Below are 24,457 nucleotides of genomic sequence, written 5' to 3' on the forward strand. Positions count from 1 at the left end.
GCAAGCATTGATTCAAAAGCTGGGTGTATATTTCCTAATTATAAAAAATTATTGTTAATAGGTATATTGCACCTATTTTTTAATAGGTGCATTTTTTATTTTTATTTTTTATTTTTAATAGGTATATTGCACCTAGACAGTGAACATAGTACCTAATGGGTAGTTTCCTGCCCCCCTCAAGTAGTCCACAGTATCTCTTGTACCCATGTTTATGTTCATGTGTGCTCAATGCTTAGCTCCCACTTATAAGTGAGAACACGTGGTGCTTGCTTTTCTGTTCCTGTATCAATTCATTTAGGTTTATGGCCTCCAGCTCCAGCCATGTTGCTGCAAAAGGGCTGTTTTCATTCTTTTTATTGCTTCATAGTATTCCATGGTATATATGTATATTTTCTTTTACCCATCTACCTTTGATGGGCACCTAGGTTGATTCCACATTTTTGCAATTGCAAAAAGCAGGGGGATGGACATATGAGTGCATGCGTCTTTTTGGTATAATGATGCATTTTCCTTTGGGTATATACTCAGTAATGGGATTATTTGAATGGTAGCTCAGTTTTAAGTTCCTTGTAAAATCTCCAAACTGCTTTCCACAGTGTCTGAACTAATTTACATCCTCACCAACAGTGTATAAGCATTCCCTTTTTCCTGCAGCCTCATCAGCATATTTGAATAATATATGTGAATAGTCACATAAGAATCAGTGAGACTGCAAACAGAAAAATTAAAGACTTATATTTTGTTTATACTCACTGGAGTTATTTAAGTACAAATTGATACTTAACTAAATAAAAATATATGTATTATTTATCTATATTGTTTAATTTGTTTTAATAGCTGATATTTTTCTTGAAAATGCTGTGTAAAATAAACATGTTAGAGTTTTACAGACAAACAAAAATGAGGTACGGCTACAATCTCAATTATATTAATCCTGAAGAAAATTTCAATCATATTTACAAGCTTTATACATCAGAAAGGAAAAACTCTGTAGCATAAAATCCAACTAATATTTTATTGGTAAGATATTATCGAAGAAGTAGTAGATTTAAAAATCTACACTTTTATTAACGTCAAGATTTTTAAGACTTTAAGGTATGCTCTCATTGGATGAAAAATATTATTCCATATAAAATAACTAACTGGCAGATGAAATGCATTGCTGCACTTAACTTTTTAAGGAAAAATATGCATTAAAATGGCAGGTAATGGTATACTGTGAAGGAGGCACTGTGAGACCAGGACAGACATATGCTAACTCATCTAATCTGATTCTTATCATCTATTTTTAACATATCCAAAGTTCACATAAATAAATAAATGTGTATATTAAACATTTTACTTAATATTAATCTACTTGCAAATGCACTAATAAAAATATTATTTTGAGTGAACAGACCAAATAAACTATAGGTTGGTGCACAAATAAATGTGTTTACTGCTATTAAAAGTAATGGCAAAAAGCACAATTACTTGTGTACCAACCAATCTACTTAGCCCTAATTCTCAGAGCTGTAGTAATTATGATTAGGAAGTAAATGATCCACAGTCCACATGGCCAATAAGAGGGCAAGCCAAGAACCACACTCAGGCTTTACTAATCCAGGCCTAAATTGTCTTCCCTAGGATACGTTGTCTCACTAAATAGAAAGATAACACAGAAATATATAATGATATTATATCAAATGGTATTTTTCTTTAGCTATAAGATGTGTAACAAGAAATCTCCATATTTAAAACCACAAAACAGGCCTGACACAGTGGCTCATTCCTATAATACTAACACTTTGGGAGGCCGAGGCAGGCGAATCACTTGAGGTCAGGAATTTGAGACTAGCCTGGCCAACATGGTGAAACCCCTTCTCTACTAAAAATACAAAAGTTAGCCTAGCATGGTGGCACGTGCCTGTAGTCCCAGTTACCTGGGAGGCTGAGGCAGGAGAATCATTGGAACCCAGAAGGCAGAGTCTGCCGTGAGCCAAGATCACACCATTGCACTCCAGCATGGGTAACAGAGTGAGACTCGAAGGAAGGAATGAAGAAAGGAAGGAAGGAAGGAAGGAAGGAAGGAAGGAAGGAAGGAAGGAAGGAAGGAAGGGAGGGAGGGAGGGAGGGAGGGAGGGAGGGAGGGAGGGAGGGAGGGAGGGAAGGAAGGAAGGAAGGAAGGAAGGAAGGAAGGAAGGAAGGACGGACGGACACACACACAAAACAAATAATGAAAAAAGTCTTAGCATTGAGAAATAAGTCTCTATCTGTTTTTTTCCAAGTAATCCCTGTCTTTTAAATTTGTGAAACTTTTATGCAAGAGGCTGAGATAAATGTAAAAAAAATATATAAAATTATTCTATGTAAAACTATTTTTTAATCCAGAATTTACACATTTTTTTTTCTTGTGGAAAACAGTAGTGATTAGATATATTATCATTATATGTGAAGCCAAATCTTACTGTGTAGGAATCACTTTTAGAGTTAAATAATTTATCAACTGAATAAACGTAAAAGGTTTTAAACCTATCAAAATTAAGCAAATATTTTATGTCAAGGAAATAATAATTTATTTGCTCCTTAAACTGAAATTGAAAGTAAAGAAATGAATAGAATTTGCACCTTGAGAATCTTTGGGGATTATAAACCAAATGTAGAGAAAGAACCCTCTCTGAGCTCGTAAAACTGCATGAAGAGACCTGTCATTTAAGGTAACAATTTACATAGATGCACCTGAGATATCATTAATGAACACAGATTCTTGGTATCTAAATGTGGTCTTCAGCAATAGGAAGAAATGAAAATATTTGTACCTGGTTTTTGAGACCCTACTGATATTAGTATTGAGTGACAAAGTTACCATTGATTTTGAACTTATTTGAGTTCAAATTGTGCAGTTGTGAAATACGTGTTGACTACATGATACAGCCAAGAAAAATTGATTTTAGAGTATCAACTGTGTACATGGAGCCCTACTAAAAATACTTTCTCAAATCTACAAAATATTAAACTTGTCCAAATCAAATGCTATATTGTATAATTGAATTTTATGTAAATAATCAAGTAGTATTTGTTAAACAAAACTGAAAAGTTATTTATTTAAATAAGTTTGCACTTACAAATTTAAAAACATATAATTTTAAAAGGGACATTTAAATGTGGCTTTCAGAATTATAGAAATTTTATCAGTAACTGTCTTAATACAAATATCTGTATTGTCTTAATTAGACTCTAACAGTTTTGGGCAGGAAAACAGTACAATGAACACATATCACGAGTGAATTTCCAACTAATCATTGACATTTGGATAAATAGGTAAAAATATCACATTTGGTAGCACTGGAGTGCCCAAAGACCTAGCAAACCCTTAACAGACCTTGAAAGTTAATTGTATTTATTTTCTGACAACTGTACAGACTGACATCAGAATTAGTTTAGATTCAGGTATACACTTTTCAGAAAAACATTTTTTTTTCCTGTCACAAGCAGTTATATTCAAGCTGAAAAAAATACACATTCAAATTATTATAAATGCCCATGAATAAATTTCAGAAAGCTAACATTGGTGACAAAGCTCTGATTTTTGTGTATGAAGGGTAATAGGGTGAGAGAAAGAAAATAGTAAATAAGTCTATTTTTTTAAGAGAAACATTATTAAATTTTATCCTTATACTCTACATATATGAGCAGTTGTGAAAAGCAAGAGTAGTTGGAATTAATCATTTTATCTGGATTTAAAATTATCTTCTTTGACTGCTAAACTGTTTCCCTGGAGCTCAAATTTGAGTTGCAATTTTTACAACAAATGTGCTGTTTCTTCCTACTTTTCTGCCTTCCCTAAGTGAGTATGATTTAGATCCTTTGTCACATATGATAAAGAAAATCTGAAATAACCAAAAAATGTTCATGTTGGCACAAAAATGAAGATCAGGTAATTCTCTTATGTCGGCAGTTGGCCTTGGTCAAGAAGAGAATCGAGAATGTCATTGTGTCCTCTCCTAGCGTGGGGGTCAACAGTGGGTTATCCTATCTGCAAAAAGTAAGAGAAACAAAAAAGAAAGCAAAATAAAAACCCTACAGACAAACAATAGTAGCTAGCCTTTACATGAGCATAAGCTTTTAATTTCACAAAAGTTGCTTGTAATTTCCAACTTCTTAGCAGATGCACTAGAATCACTCAAAATTCATACAAACCGAATACTTTATAAGTCAACATGTTCATGGCTACATCTTCAGATCATAAGTAAAATAAGATAATATTATAAAAATTTGAACATATTTTATGAGTAAATGGACATTTTTTATCCCCTGAGGAATAAAATGAAATGTAGAGCTTTCTCTTTTTCTCTGAGGCCTTATTCACATTTTCTGTTTCTTCATTTATATGCAGTTTTGTTTGAGAAAGTATTACAGGCCTATCCCAAATCATTTTTCAAGTCTTAACTATGTTGCTATTGATTAAAGAATCCTGTAATATAAAAAGCACTCAACCACAGGGAGCAGAATGCTGTGCTAAAAGGATGAAAATATAAAAGCAGTCTATCCTTGGACACTACTGCACTTTGCAAATTGTTTGTTATTGTTGGTTTTGTGGTTGATTATCAAACTTATTCTTGCATTATACTCATGCACTCATCAACAAATAATTAGGTATCTATTATGTGCTGGAGCTGATGATACAAAATAAATTGGATTTAGATACCCTCATGAAGTTAACTGTTTAATGGCACAGGTAAATGGGTAAATAAGTATCTGAGAAACATGCTGATTAGAAATATGTAACATTTGCTAGTCTCTTTAAGTCGTAAATGTAGGGGCTTGAACAATGATAATGTTGAAGTGTTGTGGTGAGAAAAGTTGTCTTTCCTGTAAACAACTTCCGAAATAATTTTTTTTTTCTTTTAGGCCAAAATAAAGATAATAGGCCATTTGAGTTGTTCTTTCTGTTTAACCTTCAAAATTATTTAACTTATTTGTTAATTTGCCTCTTTCTTGGTCTGCTATTCCTAAGTTTACCTTTGAACCTTTCTTGATTCACTACATTGTGATTTTGAGTAATTATATAGGACAATTATTATGTGTATGAATAGCACACACTGGAGAAGTGGAAATTATTCACAAACAAAAAATATTTATATATATATATATATATACACACACACATATATAATATTTCATAGCACATTAAACTTATACCATGTTATAGTTAAGTGTTCATTTTATATATGTATTTACACCCTGCTTCATTGCTCACCTTCTCACTTAAATACCTAACATATACATGTACATATAATATTAGCTTGTTCACATTTATAATTTTCTTGAAGAGTTCATGTTTATGCACTTTTGTATATTCAATATATATTTGATATTTTCCTATAACTATGAATTTACCAAATATTTAACATTTAGCTGCCCAGAGCTTATACTTCTAGAGCTCATGAGCTGACTTAGAATTATCAAAATATTATACAGAAGTTTTTAATTTGTTTCATGACTTGCAACCTATCTTACCCAGCATCATTCCTATGGTAAATCAAATTTATTCCATTTCCTTTACATATGTGTTCCCTTGCTTTAAGATGCAAAATATATTCTAAGAGATGGTATCAAACTACACTACACTGTTGTTATCTTAACAGGTGTTAAGCTGTCAACCAAGACCTTTTATATATTGTTGAGCATACTAAAAAATTACATACATAATCAAAGACCATTTGAAAATATGTACTTATAGAACAGCGAGATCCCATGTCAATCTGAATCTTTGCTATGGAAAGAAAAACTTTTCAGCACGTTATTTACAGTCACAGAAATATAGAGCTAAATTAAGAGAGGCACCATACATCCTGGTGCTTAAAAGGAAATAAAACAAAATTACAGTATGTGTGTTTCAGTTAGAGATTACATACCATGGGAAGTTAACCAAAATTTTTAACATCATAATGGGGCTTCCTATACATCTTTTTGTTGTTAGTATTAAATGACTTCTTAGCATGGAGAAAATTATTATATTTCAATTTTCACAAAGCAAGTAATACCAGAGGAGGAAGAGGAAGTGGAAGAGGAGAGGGGTAAGGGGGAGGGTAAAGGGAGGGGGGAGGAGGAAGAAGAAGAAGAACAAGAAGAGGAGGAGGAGGAGGAGGAGGAGTCAATGATAGATGAAAGAAACTGATTTTTTAAGCTAAACTAAACTCATACATGATTCCTATTTTGCATTTGGCTACATTTTAAAAGAGTTCAAGTCTCTATTGTTCAAAAACAGGATTTGTGCCCACTTTTCATGGCATGTTTTTATTTTGAATTCAGCTAATTCACTCCATTGTGGTTGGCATTTTCCCTTGGCAATACCATCTGCCATGTTTTAGCTTCAAACAGAATATTAAAATACTGTACTTTATTCCTATGATATAAATGTTGACACTTAAATGTCTATGTAATATTACCTGGAAATCAATGTTTGAATAATTTTACAAGACTTCATTTTTAAGTCTTTTATTTTCTCTCTAAATTCAAGTCAATAAACATATGGAAAAAGTATAGGGAGACATATATCTCTAATATTTCCAAGCAGTAATAAATACTTCCTGGAAATAAGTTTAACATTTAAATAAGTATATCTACTATTAACTATGAATATGGAAAAAATGTATCCATGTGACATAATTAGTATTTTAAAAATGCTTTTAAGAAGAAGTAAAAGTATATGAGAAAATAATATTTAAATAGTGCTACATATGTCAAAGATTTCTTGTTTTGTGGACCCACATGTAATTCTCGTTTTGAGGTCTCAAAATTAAGAAATCAAGAATATTTACTGAGATCCTCCTGCTGAGTCAGTGCTGAGCTGGTAGTTGCAATGGAGAGAAATAAAAAAAAAAATCTAACAATCATCTGGAGCAAAGAAATGAGAAGACTTGTTGACAGATGGAAATAGGTGATGAAAAAATACTGGAAAATCTAAAGTTTCAACCTCTTTTGTGATAACATGAAAAGAGATACCATTTTTAAGAAAGGAAGGCAGCAGATGAGAGGTAGGGGGACATTTTAAGTTTCAGTGACAGATACTCAAATAAATAACTGTAAAGGATATCAGAAATATAAATAAAGGGGTGAAGATATTTTATTACTATTTTGCATGTATTTATTATATTTTTATATTTCACTATATAAGCATGATTTACATTTTAAAAACGTGGGATTAGATGGGTTTAAAAGAGAAATATAGTAATAGATAGAGTGGCACACAAAGCCTTAAGTGAGAATAAAGAGAATAAAATATAATGCTCACAGGAGCTATATAGAGCGGCCTCAGAGAAAACCAGAAAATGCAGGGTCAGAGAAGGCTAAAGAAAAATAGGGGTCCTTGGATAGACTATCAATGTAGAAAACTGTCCTGGAGAAGGCAAATGGTATAAAACCTGCAATAATAATAATAATAATAATAATATTTGGATTTGGCTGCAAATAAATTTAGAAATTCTTGTATAACAACAGAAGCTGAAATCCATTTTAGGAGTTAAATGATGAGACAATGGATATAGATCATGATTCTGAGAAGTTGAGAAGAAAACATGTGGAAAGTAATAACATTAATAATGTGTTATCTAATGAGAGTGACCTGAGCCTATCTGAAAGCAAAAGGGAAAGGCTTCATTGAAAGGAACAAGTTAAGGATGATAAAATAGAAGAGAATGATTTTTGCATGAAATGTCTGAGGAGATATTTGTATCCAGAATAGAAGTAGAGAAGTCATTTTAAGGAAGAAAGAAACCTTTCTCTGAGGTTATACTCACTTAAACATTTACAGCATGAATTCACATATTCTGTTTTCCTTGACTGCATTATCATCTATCACAATTACACACCATTTATTTATTGCTTTACCACCGGCTGGCAGCTTTTTCATCTTCTCCTTCCACTGCTGACATTCTATGGAACTTAATGACGTGCGAATTCCCAAGATCATAGTACCTCATCTCTATTGCTCCAGGGACCTCCCTAGCATCACCTTCGCTTAATGTAGAGAGCTGTGTGGGTCACTCATACCAGCTGGACCTTATCTCTCCACTCCTACCCTGGTCTACTCTTGACTTCCCACTATTTCACCACGAGCTTGTAGGCCTCGCCACCTGATTGGTAACTCAAAGTTAACCCATTACAACTGCCAACTTTGATCTATAACCTTTTGTTCCTTTTGGTACGTATTTTCTTTTTATTTTCTTTACTACCTGTACATTGCCGAGCATTATTATTCAATGTCATATAAAATTCCTGGTTAGATTCTAGAAATCATAACGGCTAGTCTCACGTTGCTTGAAAATTCTTTGATTCATTATTGTGGGAAATACTGACTACAATAGCTTCCGAAAAAATTAACCTATTCACTTAAAGCTGATAACCTTAGAAATATAGACTAGCAGTTGTGACTTTCTTCAATTTCATCAATTTAACCTCTAAAATACATTTGATCTCCACATTCTATCTCTTCTTTCACTCCATCTCCGAAGGGGAAAAGAACTAGCACCCACCTCATTTAATCCTCCCAATTAACTAAAATGATACAGGCATTTGAGACCAAGAAGTTTAGAAATACCTCAGAAGCAAAGGTAAAAATAATAAATGTCTAAGTGGGGACTCCAAACTGTAGTGGACACCATCAGTGCTCCATATAAACAATCTCAGATGCTGTTTACCATTTCTGAGCTTTCAAATGACCTTTGTCCCTAACAGCTCACACAGACAACTTTCTTTAGAGGATTATCTTTGGGCCACTTGAATCTCTTCTCCCACAAGTGCTGACAGTCAGAAATGTTGAGAGCATCTGTTTTCCCAGAGTGGCCCTTATCCACTGGCTGACTACTTGGGAGTCCGAATACCAAGTTCCATCACTGTGAGGTAAAGTTTAGACTCTAGAGTCCCTCCAGGAATCAGTCTGAGGCCAAGATTATGTTCAAAATTAAATATTTGCTTGATCTCTTTCTTCCCCTTTTCGACTGACGATGCTTCTTTCAGGTCCTGAGTTGACTTCCCATTCTAGAATTTCTTTCTGGGATACCCAATGTAAGATACAAATCTTGCCTCCCTGCTTTCTGTCTTGATTCCTCCTGCTCTGCCCTATTGTTTCTTCCTTGTCAAGGCTCCTCCTATGCTCCCTGGAATTTGTCTCCCCTTTACAATCATTTCCATCCTCTTTCTTCCAACTAGTTTATTTCCCCTTTGCCTATGAATATGTGCAATATCCCCATATTAAGAAAAACCTTATACCCTAAAATCCCCTCAACTTATCTTTTATTTCTTCTCTTTCCCTTCATCACCCAGTTTCCATCAGTTTATTCTGTATTTGCGAGCTCCACTTTCTAATCATTCTTTTGTCTACTCTTTATATTTGGCTTCTATCCTTACTCATCTTCTGAAGCTCATAAAGATATGCAATACCATCCTCATCACCAGTTACGTGTTCTGTTCTCTGCTTTTTCTCTCTCCTGACCTCTTTATTGCTGACACACTGTTCCTTAAACTCTCTTCCCTTGACTTTTACAGTTCAGTAATTTCCAAAGACTCAAAATGGCTGTTTTTGTTTGTTTGTTTGTTGTTGTTGTTGTTCTTTTTCTCTCTCTCCTAATCATTTTATCCCCTATCTGTAAGCATTCTTGATTTTTGTTACTAAACTTCTTTTTTGGGCACTCTTTCTTGGGTAATCTCATACACTATCACAGTTTATTACAGAGCCTGAACTCTGTTGGAATAAGTAAGAAATGACTTTATATTTATCCAACTACTGATTCCATGTATGCTCTACTGAGTATTTCCTCTCCAAACTTTGCTGTCTCAGAAAGATCCCATAACTTCTCGGCCAATTACCATTAAGTGAACAGTATCATGCAGTTAAGATTAATTTTAGAGCACATTCTCTTCCCTCTCTCCAAATTTGATCTGACTCCCTTTGGCATTGGGATTTGCAGTGAAAAAGGTATAGAATATTTTTTTCATTTACTGCTATTTTCTCTTTATTTTAGCCTCCCTCTTACATATTTGTCTCTAGCTCTCTTTATTACTTGGCTTGAGGGCAGGGAAAGAACCCTTTTGTCTAATCCACAGGGATGATAAATTACCATTCTTTTTTTTTTTTTTATACTTTAAGTTCTAGGGTACATGTGCATAACGTGCAGGTTTGTTACATATGTATACTTGTGCCATGTTGCTGTACTGCACCCATCAACTTGTCAGCACCCAACAACTCGTCATTTACATCAGGTATAACTCCCAATGCAATCCCTCCCCCCTCCCCCCTCCCCATGATAGGCCCCGGTGTGTGATGTCCCCCTTCCCGAGTCCAAGTGATCTCATTGTTCAGTTCCCACCTATGAGTGAGAACATGCGGTGTTTGGTTTTCTGTTCTTGTGATAGTTTGCTAAGAATGATGGTTTCCAGCTGCATCCATGTCCCTACAAAGGACACAAACTCATCCTTTTTTATGGCTGCATAGCATTCCATCTTCTGCAGCCTCTGCTGCTGACACCCAGGCAAACAGGGTCTGGAGTAATAAATTACCATTCTTAAGGATGCTTTACATTTAAGAATGTTACAACTTCAATAAACTCTCATCACACCTCTGATCTTAGCTTCTATGTTTTGTTTGAGACCAAGAGAAGGCTGAGGTGAGAGGGTCCAGGACTGGTTTGGAGTTCACTTGGTAAACTGGAGAAGGCATGACCCCGACATTTTTAAAAAATATATAGGGAGTCCTACCAACAATTATATGGACCCAAGTTTTCTTCCAGCCACATCACCTGCTCTTCCCTATGTGTAACTCATGTACCTATACTCTTGCTGATGGTTTTTGCTTTGCCACTACCAAATATTTAATTATTCTATTTCTTCTTCGTGCAATATATACCTACCCCATCTCAGAAACCTCCTTTTCCTTCTAACCTCCTCCATAAAACTTCTACTAGTCACTATTATTGCTGCTACCACCCTCATTTTTACTACCTGCTCTAATTATATGCTATCATTTTTTGCATTAAACCCAAGATAATTTTATAGTGGTCTTATGAAACTTATTACTTCAACATGACATTTGGATATGAGCTTTAAATTTGAGTTTGATCAATTTTTTATTGTGCCTGAAAATAAGTCTTTACAAAGTGACGCTATTCCTTTAACTGAAATGTGTACTTGTTTAAATTTTCAGTTTAAACAGAAAACTCACTGTGAATAGAGGCAGCATCTTATTCATGCCAGCATACTTCACAGTGTCTACAAGTGTCTTTCATATGTACTAGTATGTTGTCAAGATGTATTGAATTGAAGGCTGAGGATGACATGGATGGATGCTGACATGTCCTGGCACACAGTGCCTAGCACTCAATAAATGTTCATTGAATAAATTAATAAAAACTAGAGTATATGAAGATTCTTTTGCCTAATGCTCTCAATCAAGCTAAAGACAAGTAGGTATAGTCATATGCTAAGATGGATGTGGAGAGATAAGAAGTACTTAAGAAAAAGAAGCTCTGGAATATCAACTTAAGGGTCTATAATAGGTTTGAATAAAAAATGAAAGGAAATTCACAGATTGACATGTAGCAGCAAGAGGCTTGTTAAATTGAGCTGTATGAATCTATAATAGGGCAGACACAAAGGGTTCTATACAATATAAATCGACTTATTGCAACTATGAAGCAAAGAAATTATTAGAAACAAACTAAACATCCATTTCCAGTATATCTATGGGATTGCATAGCTTTCAAACTATGTTCCTTCTTGCCTTAGAATAATGATTCACAGTCAAGCAATTGGTCAAATTTTATCTTTTAAGGCTATAATAATTTATTACAGCCAGGCACAGTGGCTCATGCCTGTAATACCAACACTGTGATTGCACCACTGCACTCCAGCCTAGGCAACAGAATGCCAGTCTGTCTCAAAAACAGACAAACAAAAACACATATAGCTACCAGGTAAATGAATAAATATTAGTACACATAATGTATAAAATAAAAATACTAGGTGCTATGGGTCCATACAACAATCTAAACTATTTTCAAAGCCAAGTAAGGTCAAATAAAATTTAACAACTTAAAAATAGAATAAGAGCATTGCAGGTAAAAGGGAGAGGTTGGCAAGGGCTGGAAGTGGAATAGAATAAGAAATATTTTACAAATTAAGAGAAGACAAACAGAGACTGAGAAAGGAAAAAGACAGTAACAGGAGTTTCAGACTAAAAATTATTAGAGTCTGATTAAGAAGGATCATAACAGAGGCTTTGGACTTTACACATAAAGCAATAAAAATTCTTGAAAGACTTTAAATAAGCAGATGTATATTTAAAAAAAATCACTCTAGGCTTTGGTGAGTTTAGGAGACAGACTAAGATGTTATTTAGTATATAAGATAATATCAAATTTAATTAGGGTAAAGATAAAGATAGAGAGTGGTGGATTGGTAATAGACTTATTTAGAAGAAAAACCAAGCCTAACTTGGTGGCAGATTAAATTTATTTCAGTTTTATATATGTATAGTTTTATATATGTACATTTCATCCAAATGAAAATGTCAAAACAGATAGTTATACTTATTTAGAACTCAAAACAAAAAAAAAAGAAAAAAGGAGAAGAAAAAAATGTTTGAGATGAACATGTTTGACAACCACAGACATATGAATAAACATGGAAATTTTAGAAATATTGGAGAGCAAGGAGGCCTAGCAAATGGCTATTTTACTCATTCAATACACAACTGAACACCTAATTATGTAAACAATTCTAGGGAAGAGCTTTAAATTGGGAATCTAGAATCATGTTGGTGCCTTTATTTGGATTTACACACACATAAAAGAAATCTACAATAAATGTGACTTCATCAAATATGCACTAAATTATATGAACAAAGTGAATATAAACATTTTTTTCTGCTTAGGTAAGATATTCTTGATTTTGTCTCAGACATTACAGCTAAAAGTAATTAATTTTTTTTTTCAACAAAACTTAGGAAACTCACTTAAAACTTGGAAGATATATGTAAATCTTAAAATTACCCTTTCTCTGGGTGCACAGCTATAGATCTTGGTTGATCCAGGCCTTGGGAAATAATTACATAACGGAAAGAACCATTGAGTCTTGCAACTTCAATTAAGTTGAAACCATGATCTGTCCAATATATGTTACCTAGGAGAAATAATAGAGGTGTTTATAATACAGTTTTGAGAAAAAAAAATGTACTTGTTATGACTAAAATTAAATTTCTGAGCATTCACATAACTACCAAGAAACTGTTTACTTCCTACATTCTTTTTAAAAGTGTTTCCTAAGCAGAAAGCTGTAAATAAACTAATATGCAAATACTTTCAATCCTAATCTCACACATCTCTGGTTTAAACCATATAATGATATATTTACATGGTAAAAAGAAGTTGAAACTTCTCCTACCTAAAGAAAAGACTTATTTTAACTTTCTACTGACTTCAGGCAAAAGAGAACTTCTAACACTTTTGTTTACCTGCCTTATGGAGCTCTCAGGAGATTTGGGCAAAGTTAACACTACATAATCTACTTCTACATAAAAACCCTTATCCAAAGGCTCAAAAGCATTAGAAGGAGCGAAGCCAAAAGCAAAAGAAACTATTTACCCCTGTGGCTGGAAGTACAAAAAAAAAAAAAAAAAAAAAAAAAAAAAAAAAAAAAACACTGTTATGAGTTAGAAAAGATTTTTTATGAAGCATTTTGAGCCCCTAACAAAATAGGTGTGAAACAAAAAGATAAAAAGCCATGGATTATACCAGCAATCCAGTCAATAGCTATCCCTTCCACTCTTCCCAAGCCATTGGTAATGATATCTTCTTTCCAAGTCTGATCTCTTTTAGCTCGGCTAATTTTATTGAAGCCCATGTCTGTCCAGTAGATGGTATCATTTTCTATGGATAAGACACAGAAAAAAAATATATACATACACACTATAAAAGGTATCAATATAGGTGTTAGGATCATATTGTAACTGTATCTTTTAGGATATCATCCTGGGTACACTAGATTTTAAGTATTCTTCAGGATAATTTACTAATACAAATAGTTTAAAAAAAAGCATGAAAACATGAAAGAACCTATATTTCAGTCAAATGATTTTTGAAGTATTTTTTGAAAATTATGGAAATAATCTATTGCATTGTTTATTGGTTTTTATTAATTTCTCTACTTATCTTAACTCAATAAATCCTTATCCTGCATGAATTTGCAACTTTGATTCCAAACCATGTTATTTTGGACCATAATTTTTCTCTTCATGCTATACCTGTGTCTGAATCTTCTTTTAAAAATAATACTACTAGGGATAATCAACTCCACAAAACCTCAAAGTAGAGAGAAGTTAGAAAGAAACATACGAGCATTTCAATTATATCAAGAGTGTTTTAAGCATAAGGCCACTCAGAATGTACAAAGTATTTAAAATGCCTTACAATCCAATTATTCCTTCTAAGGTATGAGTTTCTCAAATGTCAGCTACAAGACCCTTACATTATTTTTCAAACTGTCATTGTCCAAATGAGCTTAAGAATACTTGAAGATTGTTCTATGTGATCACAGAGTCTTTAAATAAGAGTACTTTTTGAATACTTGAATGAAAAATGTGTCTAAAGACTATAAATGAAATATATGTGCATGCATATGCATAAAAGGTAGTAATTATAGACCAATGATTTTAAACACAGCCACCAGAAAGACACTGGGGACGAATCATTAAATAATAAATTTGCCAGCAACTAAGTAAGTTTTTGTGTTGCGACCTACATGGCCATTTGAAGAACAAATCCTTTAAGACCAATAAAATTTCCCTCTCGCACACTGACAGACTATGGAAATAAAGAAAATGCAATTAGTATAATAAATCCATTTATCAACAAGCTTTGAGGTTCTGTTTCAAATGAAATATAGTCTTTACTTTTACCAGTCCAGGAAAAGAGTGCAAATAGTCCTTGTTCTCCACAATGGTTAAGTCAGACACATCAGAGACACCCTATCCAAATATATGTCTGGGAAGCAAGGATTTGTTGGATTTTCTCATTTTGTAAAAGCATCAATTAACATTTTTTTCATTATTGAACCAGGAAATGAATCAACAGAAATAAGTCTTATTTTTGCATAAATATTAAGCATTGCATGTTGAATCTAATCTTCTTCCCTAAACATTAGACCCGTATGTCCAACTGTCTCCTTTGTTTCTCTGCTTGTTTGTAGATAAGGCACTCTTGATGTACAATGGACAAATTCTGAATGAAACATGCTTCTCTTGAAGTCTTCAGCCTGACAACTCCCCTTTCCATGGTGGTGTGATAGTTGGCACCTCCATCCTCTGTTTCTTAGACTAAAAACATCGGGATTGTCCTGATTATGTTTGCACATGCACCACTTCCAATCAATCACCAGATACTCTCACATTTAATCCATTACCAAGTATTTTTGTTCACTTTTTTCTTCTTTCAAAACATATCCATTATCCAACCACCTCACACCATCTACTACTTACGTTGTAACCAAACCAATAACCACTATCACCTGAAGTCTTGCAACAGCCTTCTAATTGGTTGCCTAGCTACCACTTTTGCTCCTGTACTTCCCTTTCCATATGAGTCTTGCTTTGCCATTTAGAAAAGTATAGCTGCAGATACACTTCTAAAATATAAATAAGTTAGAATGGAGACATTTCCACAAGAAAAAAATGTAAATAAGAACTTCTCTCCGCTGTTTCACACCAAACTCTTTAGTCACTTCCCATCTCATCCAAGGTAAAATTAAAGTTCCTCCTCATGAGTTTCATGATCTATCAACTCCCTCCAACCCTCTCTCCTGATTTCCTTCCACTCTTCCCCTCACTTACCCATCCCTAGTAACAGATCTTCCTATTCCTAAAAGAAAATATTCTTCAGTACAAGAGTCTTCGCATAATTTTTTTTTGTCTTGAATGTTTTTCCCCAAGATATCTCAGCTGTCTTAGCTCAAATATCTCGTTTATTGAAACTTTCCTGATTATTCTATAAAAATTATTCTTTTACCATGCTCTATTCCCTCTTACCAAAACGTATTTTCCTCCATAACACTTATCATTATCAAACACATTATATATTTGTTGGTTTGTTTGTTGAGTTTCTCTTTTGTCTCACAGAATGTAATTTCTTTGAGGGCTGGTACTTTATTTCGTTTGCTGCTTTATCCCTGGTTATCTGGAATACTTTCTGACACATAATAAGCTCAAAGTAAGCATTTAGTGGGTAATAAGGTAATGTGATATGCTGAATAAAGACTGGTTGGGAGGCAGATACAAAGAAAACACATTGCTTGCCATAAAAATGCTTATTAGCTCATTAAGGAACAGAAGGTATGTACATGAAGAAATGGCTAAGAACCAGAAATAGAGTAAGATGAGCAGCATGTAAGCCATACAGGCAAGTACTTTTGCAGGAATTCAAAGAAGAAAATCAGGACAATCTTTACAATAAAAAAAAGGCATCTCTTCATTTCATATTACTTTCTAATAGCTTTGTCAGTGCTGCAAAATTTTAGTCAATATATTATCATAAATCATTCCTTTCCATATACACCATGATGTCTTGATCATATCTTTGTCACACTGAACTGAAATTGCATTTTTGTGTTTCTTCCTAGAACTAGACCATTAAATATTTCATGGATAAGGACTGCATCTGACCCAACTTTTCTCAATATGGTCACATGTACTATAGACACTTTGTAATACTGAGGCTACCTCTAAATGGTGAAGACCATGAGATCAGAGCATTGGGAAACTAACACATTTTCTTGTATCCTTTCTGTTAGGTACATTTGGGAAACTCATGAGTAAATTAATCATGTGATGATGCATTAAGGAGAACCAAGAGTATAGAAGAACTAAATCACAAACTGATGCCCAAATCCCTTTTCCTCATCATTTTTTTTCACATATATGTTGTGTACCTGCACAAACACACACTAGACAAAATACTAACATAGGAAAACATGTTTTCTAATATCTCAGAACATCTGCAAAATAAACACAAATTAGGTAAAGAATGATTTAATTAGGAAAAGAATCAAGTTAAAAGAGGATAACATTTTACAACAAACTGTAAAGATACAAAATGCAGACAGAAGCAAAGATAGAAAGAGAAGATTTTCAGAACTGTGTCCTGATTCTTATTTCCAAATATATTTCTTAACTTTAATTACTTCCATTCAATAGATACTTATGGAATTCATAGTTTGTGCTAAGAATTATTGTAGGCATAAAATATGGTGGTGATCATAACAGACACTATCCTGATAAGCACACAGTTTACATTCTAGAGTAAAATTAAAAATAAACTATCTTAAGATATATGGTAATTTGGGAACATATAATATAATCACAGGATTGGAAAATAGAATTTGTAATTTAAGATAATAACAATTATAATTACCTCTCTACAGATATAATAAGACAAATATGAGTCTTTGAAGTCATTTTCAAGAAGGACCATATCGGGAAATCAGCAGCCAGTTATTGTGCATTACAATTATAATTAAAGTCAGAATTAAAGGGAAAACCATATATTGCCATAATGATATTTATCTGTAAAACAAGGGAAAGACCTTTGGACAATGAGAAATATTACGCTTTTTAAGTTGAGAGAAAAGTTTTCCCTGAGTATTTAGAGACTAAATAACGCAGGGTTCTGTCTGATAATAAGAAAAGGGAAATAAAAGTGTTTTAAAGTTATTTCACCTTTGTCTGTATTCTTATGATTAATTAACAAACACTTGTTGACCAACTGTTGTGAAAACACTCTACTCTGCATTATTATGGGTTTTTAGGTCCTAGAAAATTCAGAGTTAGGTTTTCTGGCCTAAATGTACATTCTATTTCAGAAAACAGCATAAATATGTAAAAAATGCCAGATAAAATATAATATATAAGCTCACCGTGATGCTCTGTCCTAAAATAATCACCAGCACACTAGGAAGATAAAATAACAGGGTAGAAAACAAGGAGTCTAGGGCTAGGTTCTTGTCACGGTTCTGCATTTACCATGAACATTTCACAAAGTTACTTTTTCTCTTCAGGCCCCATTTTCCTCATATATAAATTTGAATAAAAATATAAATATATGCATGTAAAAACTACATCTATGTATTTAAATAACAGAAGGCAGAATTTAGATAACCTTTAGGATCTCTTCTAGGTATGATCTTCTAAGGCTAAGATTTTATTTTTTACTTTCACATAAAGGGAATATAGTATCTCAATGTACAGTCCTATGTTAGCTGTTATGAAGATCTTCCTTTTCCCCTGTAGTTTTTGCTCACTTTAATTAGCTCTGTTTGTCTGATTCTAAAAAAGATAAAGCATATGATTTTTCCCAGAACATGCTACTCATGGCTTTTATGTCACATTTCTTTTTGAACTATAGGACTTTACATTTATCCTATTAAATGTCAGCTTGTTAAACGGGATCATGGATCCTGCCTGTTGACATTTAAAAAAATCATATATTACACAATGAAACTTTTTTGTGATATCCACAAATTTGATATGTAGGTTTTCTTCATCTTTATTCAAGCTAGTGACAAATGTGTTGAATTGGATCAAAGATTTACTTTTGACATACCACTGGAAACTTCCTTCTGATGCAAACTATTTTCCTTTTTGTCATGCCTTAGTAATTTATAATTTATACATATCTAAGTATATAAATCTTAACTGTACAGTTTGATGAACTTTTACATATGGAACACAACCATGTAACCACTACCTTGATCAAGATCTAGATCACTGACAGCATCCCACAGGCTCCTCTGTGTCTTCTGGGAGTATCCCTTCTCTTCCCCAGTGGGCAGCTGCTATTTTGACTTCTAGTACCTTAGATTAGTTTTAAATTTTTGATAAATGGCAAATTACAGTATGTACTCTTTGGCCTGTTCTTTCATTCAAAATTATGACTATTAGATTCATCTTTTCCGTTGAATGTATCTTGCTTTTCCATGGTGTGAAAATGCCACAAATTATTTATCCATTTTGAACATTTAGGTTATGTTCAATTTCTGTCTATTATAACTAATGCTATGAAAATTCTTTCTTTTCCATGTCTTAGAAGAGACATACACTGTCATTTCTACTGGGTACCTTCCCAGAGGTAGAATTGCTGAGATATATGAGCGATACCTTTAGTAGATAGGGTTTATTTTAATGCATTAATGATCTCAATGCTCTCCTAATTAAGAATCTAGAATCTATACTTTTTTCAATTATTGTTGAACTCTACCATCCCCTTCATATCTGGCTAATTCAACCATTAGTACCTCTTAGTACAGTTGGACAAGCCAGAAATTCTGAATATTCTCTTATTTTCAGAGACTGGTTCAACATGCTTATCTACCTTGGCTGGTAGTGCTCACTTTACCAGATAAGGGGCAAATGACCAGCTTCAACTAAACAATGACTTTAGAATGTAAAGCTTCCCTTTACTGTTTAATAATAAGATGTTTATTATTAGTAATATTAGTAATAATAAAAGCAAGATAAACTATTATTAAATAGTAAAGGGAAGTTTATTATTTCATCTTCTTCATCAATGCTGAGAGCGTTTGAGAGAAAAATCCCAAGACACTTGCTTTTTTGATGAATCTTTTATGAATATTACGTGTATAAAAGGTGTATATCTTGGAGTAGTTCTCATGAATTGTCAAGCTATAGTCCTTTGGTCTGAGAATCCGGGAGGAAAAATAAATATGACAAACAACCACAACTCTGGTAAAAATAATTATATCCAACCTTAACTTTGAGAACATCAAACTGTTGTAAACATCACCAGCTCCTATTACTATTATTATTATTATTATTATTATTATTATTATTATTATTATTCAAACGGTAGCAAGTGCAGCGTGGGTAAGGCAAAAATTTTGAAGACGAAAAGGCTGAGAATTATTGACTATTGAATTAAGAGGAGTTATAACAAAAGTGAAAGAGAGGAGACGGACGGACGGAAGGAAGGAAGGAAGGAAGGAAGGAAGGAAGGAAGGAAGGAAGGGGAGGGGAAGGGGGGAAGGGGAGGGGAAGGGGAGGGAGGGGAAGGGAGGGGAGGGGAGGGGAAAGGAGGGGAGGGGAGGGGAAGGGAGGGGAAGGGAGGGGAGGGAGGGGAGGGGAGGGGCGGGGCGGGGCAGGGCAGGGCAAGGCAAGGCAGGGAAAGGAAAAGGAAGGGAAGGGAAGGGAAGGGAAGGGAAGGGAAGGGAAGGAGGGAAGGACGAAAGAAGAACAACTAAACAACTAAACAACAACTAAACAACATTCTGCCATAAACCATTCCTTCCAGGAGGGTCTGAGCTTGGTTATTAGATCTGGTAATGAGGACTGATTCTTGTACGTAGTTCCTAAAATGATAATTTGGTGAATGAGGTCATGGAAGGTCAGAATTTGGTTGACATCTAGGAGACCTACTTTCCATAGGTTTATTAGCTAAGAAAATTGTGCAAATTTTGTAGATAAATGGATTATTTTGTAGTAAGTTCTAGTAATCTTTTCTTAGAGTTTATATAAAATTCATTAAGAAGCTCAAGTTTGTCTGGGCACAGTGGCTCAAGCTTATAATCCCAGCACTTTGAGAGGCCAAGAATGGAGGATTGCTGGAAATCAGGAGTTTGAGACAAGCCTGAGCAACACGGCATACTCTATCTCTATAAAAAATAATAATAATAAAAAAACAAAACTCAAATTAGATACACAAAACAAAAAATAATTTAAGGATAGTTCCAATTTATGAAGAACAAAATTTACAAGTTTATGTTTAGCTTAATTTATATAATTTATTTGTTGCCATTTTATTGAATCTATTAAACCCTATCCCATATTTTAAAAATAAAGACAATGGTGCTCTACCCAAAAATTATGTGTTAACTTGCGAAAAATTCTATATAAAGTGTGTTTCAATTTCTTCATAAACTTCAGATTTGGATTCTACAGGATGTAGCTATTATATGTGGCTATTACACTATTTTCAGTTAATGTAGTCTTTATTCCCTTGTAGAGAAAGTTGTTAGAATTTTGTTGTTGTTGGATCTTTGACTTTTGTTTGTTATATAGAAAAAAAGCTTATGGCGGTAGGAAGCAAATATACAGTCACAGTACTGATAGAATCTTCACTTGTTTTAATTATTGAGATTAAAAAAATAATATTCTTCTCTCTGCCACCCCACAACTACCAACTTTTACTTAGATTTTAATTATTTACTATCACTTTCAGATGATCTGGCTGCACATAAATTTCCTCTTTTGAGTCAGAAATGTAAGCATTCTTCATATATTTTTACTGTCATTTATCATCAGTGAACTTAGTAGGTAGGCCCAGGAATATAATTTTTGCAACATTTACAAAACTGCCTTAAGGTCATGTAATGCATTAATACCTCTAATTTATCTAACATAATGATATCTTTGGGGAACTAAAATCTTTCACAATTTATTAAGCAACCTGTTTTACCATTCTAAAATTTTGAGAAATATAACAGTTAACACTAATCCAAACCACCATCTTCTATTTTTTCAAAAATTACTCATTTAAATATATTTTTGGAGGAAGCTTTCTCATATCATGTCTACATTTTTCAATCATGTTTCTTGCTGCAATATTTTGTCCCTGTTATGTGCCATTTCAACCCAGATATCAAGACCAGACCTTTTTCTTCATTCACTTCCCACTCTCCCACCCATATAGATATATAAAATCATTCATATAAACATGAAATGCAAACAGTTAAATAGAATTTCTGGAAACATGCCATAAGGACACTTATTATAATAGCATAAAAATTCCTAACTGAAAACTAGCTATCTTTATTTTAAAAGGTGTTCTGACCACACCTGCCACCGGGATTCAGTGGCAGTTTCATGTCATGTCCCAGCCTCACATCATATCCTTGACTCCTCCCTCTTCTTTTTCCTTTCATCTCAATTTATTATTGTTCCCCTTTCTGATTAGCCATTTTCCAAAGAAAAACCCTTTCTAGCCATTCGCCTCAACCTTGGCAACCAGCTTGTGTTTGCGTAGTTTAAATCCAGTAGTTCTCAAATGGCTACCTATTAGAATCACCTGAGGAATGTTTTAAACTACCAAAGAGGCAGCCACAACTCAGAGAATTAAAACTACTTAGTCAGGAGTAGGGTACAGGCGGGGAATTACTAGTTAACTCATTAAAGGCACAGATAGGAAGAAAATCACCTTTATTTAACAGGGCCAATAATCTTGTGAAGGAGATTTCAATTTTGAAATGCTACACAGCCCCTCGTCCCCTTACAATCCCATTGTTATCCATTTGCTATTAGTGGTTCACTACTAAAGAGATTTTCAAAGAGAGAGAGGTTGACTTGGTTTTCTATAGGAGGATATCAGATTTGAGGCTAGTTTTTTCTCCAGTTGAGGGAAGTCTTTAACTTGCCAAAAAAAAAAAAAAAAAAAAAGTTAAATACCATCAGTTGATTCTGATATAGGCACCAGGTCTCTTAGAAATCACTGCTGTTCAATCTATGCATGAATCAAGCCAAAGCACAAGGCAGCTCAGAGAGAGATTACTTTGTTTTGATTCTCCTCCATTCCTGATAAGCTGGCTACATTCCTGTTTGCATGGCAATTGAAAAATGTGGGAGTGATATGACAAAGCTTCTTCCTTCCAAAAATATATTAAAGAAGGTGACTTTTGAAAGGTCACACCTTTGGCATGTGACAAATATATGGTTCATATATGTCATATGCCATAGATACTTAATCCTTGATTTTTTTTCTTGTAAGTTATATAGAGATTGTGAGCTCTGAAGTTGGTCATACCTCCTTCTTTGCACTAGTTATTGTAATTTAAAAAAATTTACTTTTAACTTTTAGCAAAACTATAGAAGTGTAATATGTGCATTTTATCTCTAGTATTATCTTATTTTTCTCCTTTTTCTCTTTGTATTCATTTCCTCACATCTTAATTGTTCATCTTGCATTTTCCTCATTTTTTGGAAGCTACATAGAATAACTTCTGGAACAAGATTAGATACTTTTTTTAAAATACATCAAATCATATAGACAAGTGACTTCAAAGTCTGGCACACACACTCTAGAGAATGACTAGGATACCAAGAAAATCCAAGACAATGCAAGAAAATGTTAAAATCTTGGCTGCTATTTTTTTATTTCTCATCTTTTAAAAATTTTTATCTGTGTATATATATTAAATCATCTTTAATACAGTAATAAGATATATGATTCATAAGTAAATAATTTAGTAATAAACCTGCATTTTAGGTGAAATCTCTTTTTGTTTCAGTAGGTTGTGCAATGAAAAAGAAAGGCTTAGTACTACTGATGAAGCTGCAACATTCCAACCATTTTCACAATATAACACACAGAAACAAAGATATTTTTTATGGCACAATCATTTCTTGTAGAAGGTTGCCTGTGACAGGAGGGACAGGCCTAAAATCTCAGACCAATTCATGCTGTGCCTTTCTTCCCTGAGGATCAATGTCTCCACACATATATTACCCATTTTTGGCATATAACTGAGCCATCTCATGCTGATTGAAAATGGAAGAACATACCATGCTCATGGATAGGAAGAATCAATATCGTGAAAATGGCCATACTGCCCAAGGTAATTTATAGATTCAATGCCATCCCCATCAAGCTACCAATGAGTTTCTTCACAGAATTGGGAAAAACTGCTTTAAAGTTCATATGGAACCAAAAAAGAGCCCGCATCTCCAAGACAATCCTAAGTCAAAAGAACAAAGCTGGAGGCATCACGCTACCTGACTTCAAACTATACTACAAGGCTACAGTAACCAAAACAGCATGGTACTGGTACCAAAACAGAGATATAGACCAATGGAACAGAACAGAGTCCTCAGAAATAATACCACACATCTACAGCCATTTGATCTTTGACAAACCTGAGAGAAACAAGAAATGGGGAAAGGATTCCCTATTTAATAAATGGTGCTGGGAAAATTGGCTAGCCATAAGTAGAAAGCTGAAACTGGATCCTTTCCTTACTCCTTATACGAAAATTAATTCAAGATGGATTAGAGACTTAAATGTTAGACCTAATACCATAAAAATCCTAGAGGAAAACCTAGGTAGTACCATTCAGGACATAGGCATGGGCAAAGACTTCATGTCTAAAACACCAAAAGCAATGGCAGCAAAAGCCAAAATTGACAAATGGGATCTCATTAAACTAAAGAGCTTCTGCACAGCAAAAGAAACTACCATCAGAGTGAACAGGCAACCTACAGAATGGGAGAAAATTTTTGCAATCTACTCATCTGACAAAGGGCTAATATCCAGAACCTACAAAGAACTCAAACAAATTTACAAGAAAAAAAACAAACAACCCCATCAAAAAGTGGGCAAAGGATATGAACAGACATTTCTCAAAAGAAGACATTCATACAGCCAACAGA

At 33.8% G+C, this 24,457-nt stretch overlaps 1 protein-coding gene across 4 annotated transcripts in view; it reads right to left on the reverse strand.

The window, feature by feature from the left end:
- Positions 1-24,457, reverse strand: part of LOC105492606 (LDL receptor related protein 1B) — a 1,932,714-nt gene that overhangs the window by 476,841 nt on the left and 1,431,416 nt on the right. For all 4 annotated transcript variants that reach the window (XR_011609732.1, XM_011759820.3, XM_011759819.3 and 1 more), the window contains exons 36-37: positions 13,770-13,904; positions 13,029-13,158 (exon numbers count right to left, since the gene is read on the reverse strand). Coding sequence is in view for 3 of the 4 variants with exons in the window: in XM_011759820.3 (XP_011758122.2) it covers positions 13,029-13,158; positions 13,770-13,904 (265 nt within the window). In the remaining variant the exon portion in view is untranslated. The remainder of the gene's footprint in view (positions 1-13,028; positions 13,159-13,769; positions 13,905-24,457) is intronic.

This window comes from Macaca nemestrina, chromosome 11 (assembly GCF_043159975.1).
Source record: "Macaca nemestrina isolate mMacNem1 chromosome 11, mMacNem.hap1, whole genome shotgun sequence".
Taxonomy (NCBI): Eukaryota; Metazoa; Chordata; class Mammalia; order Primates; family Cercopithecidae; genus Macaca; species Macaca nemestrina.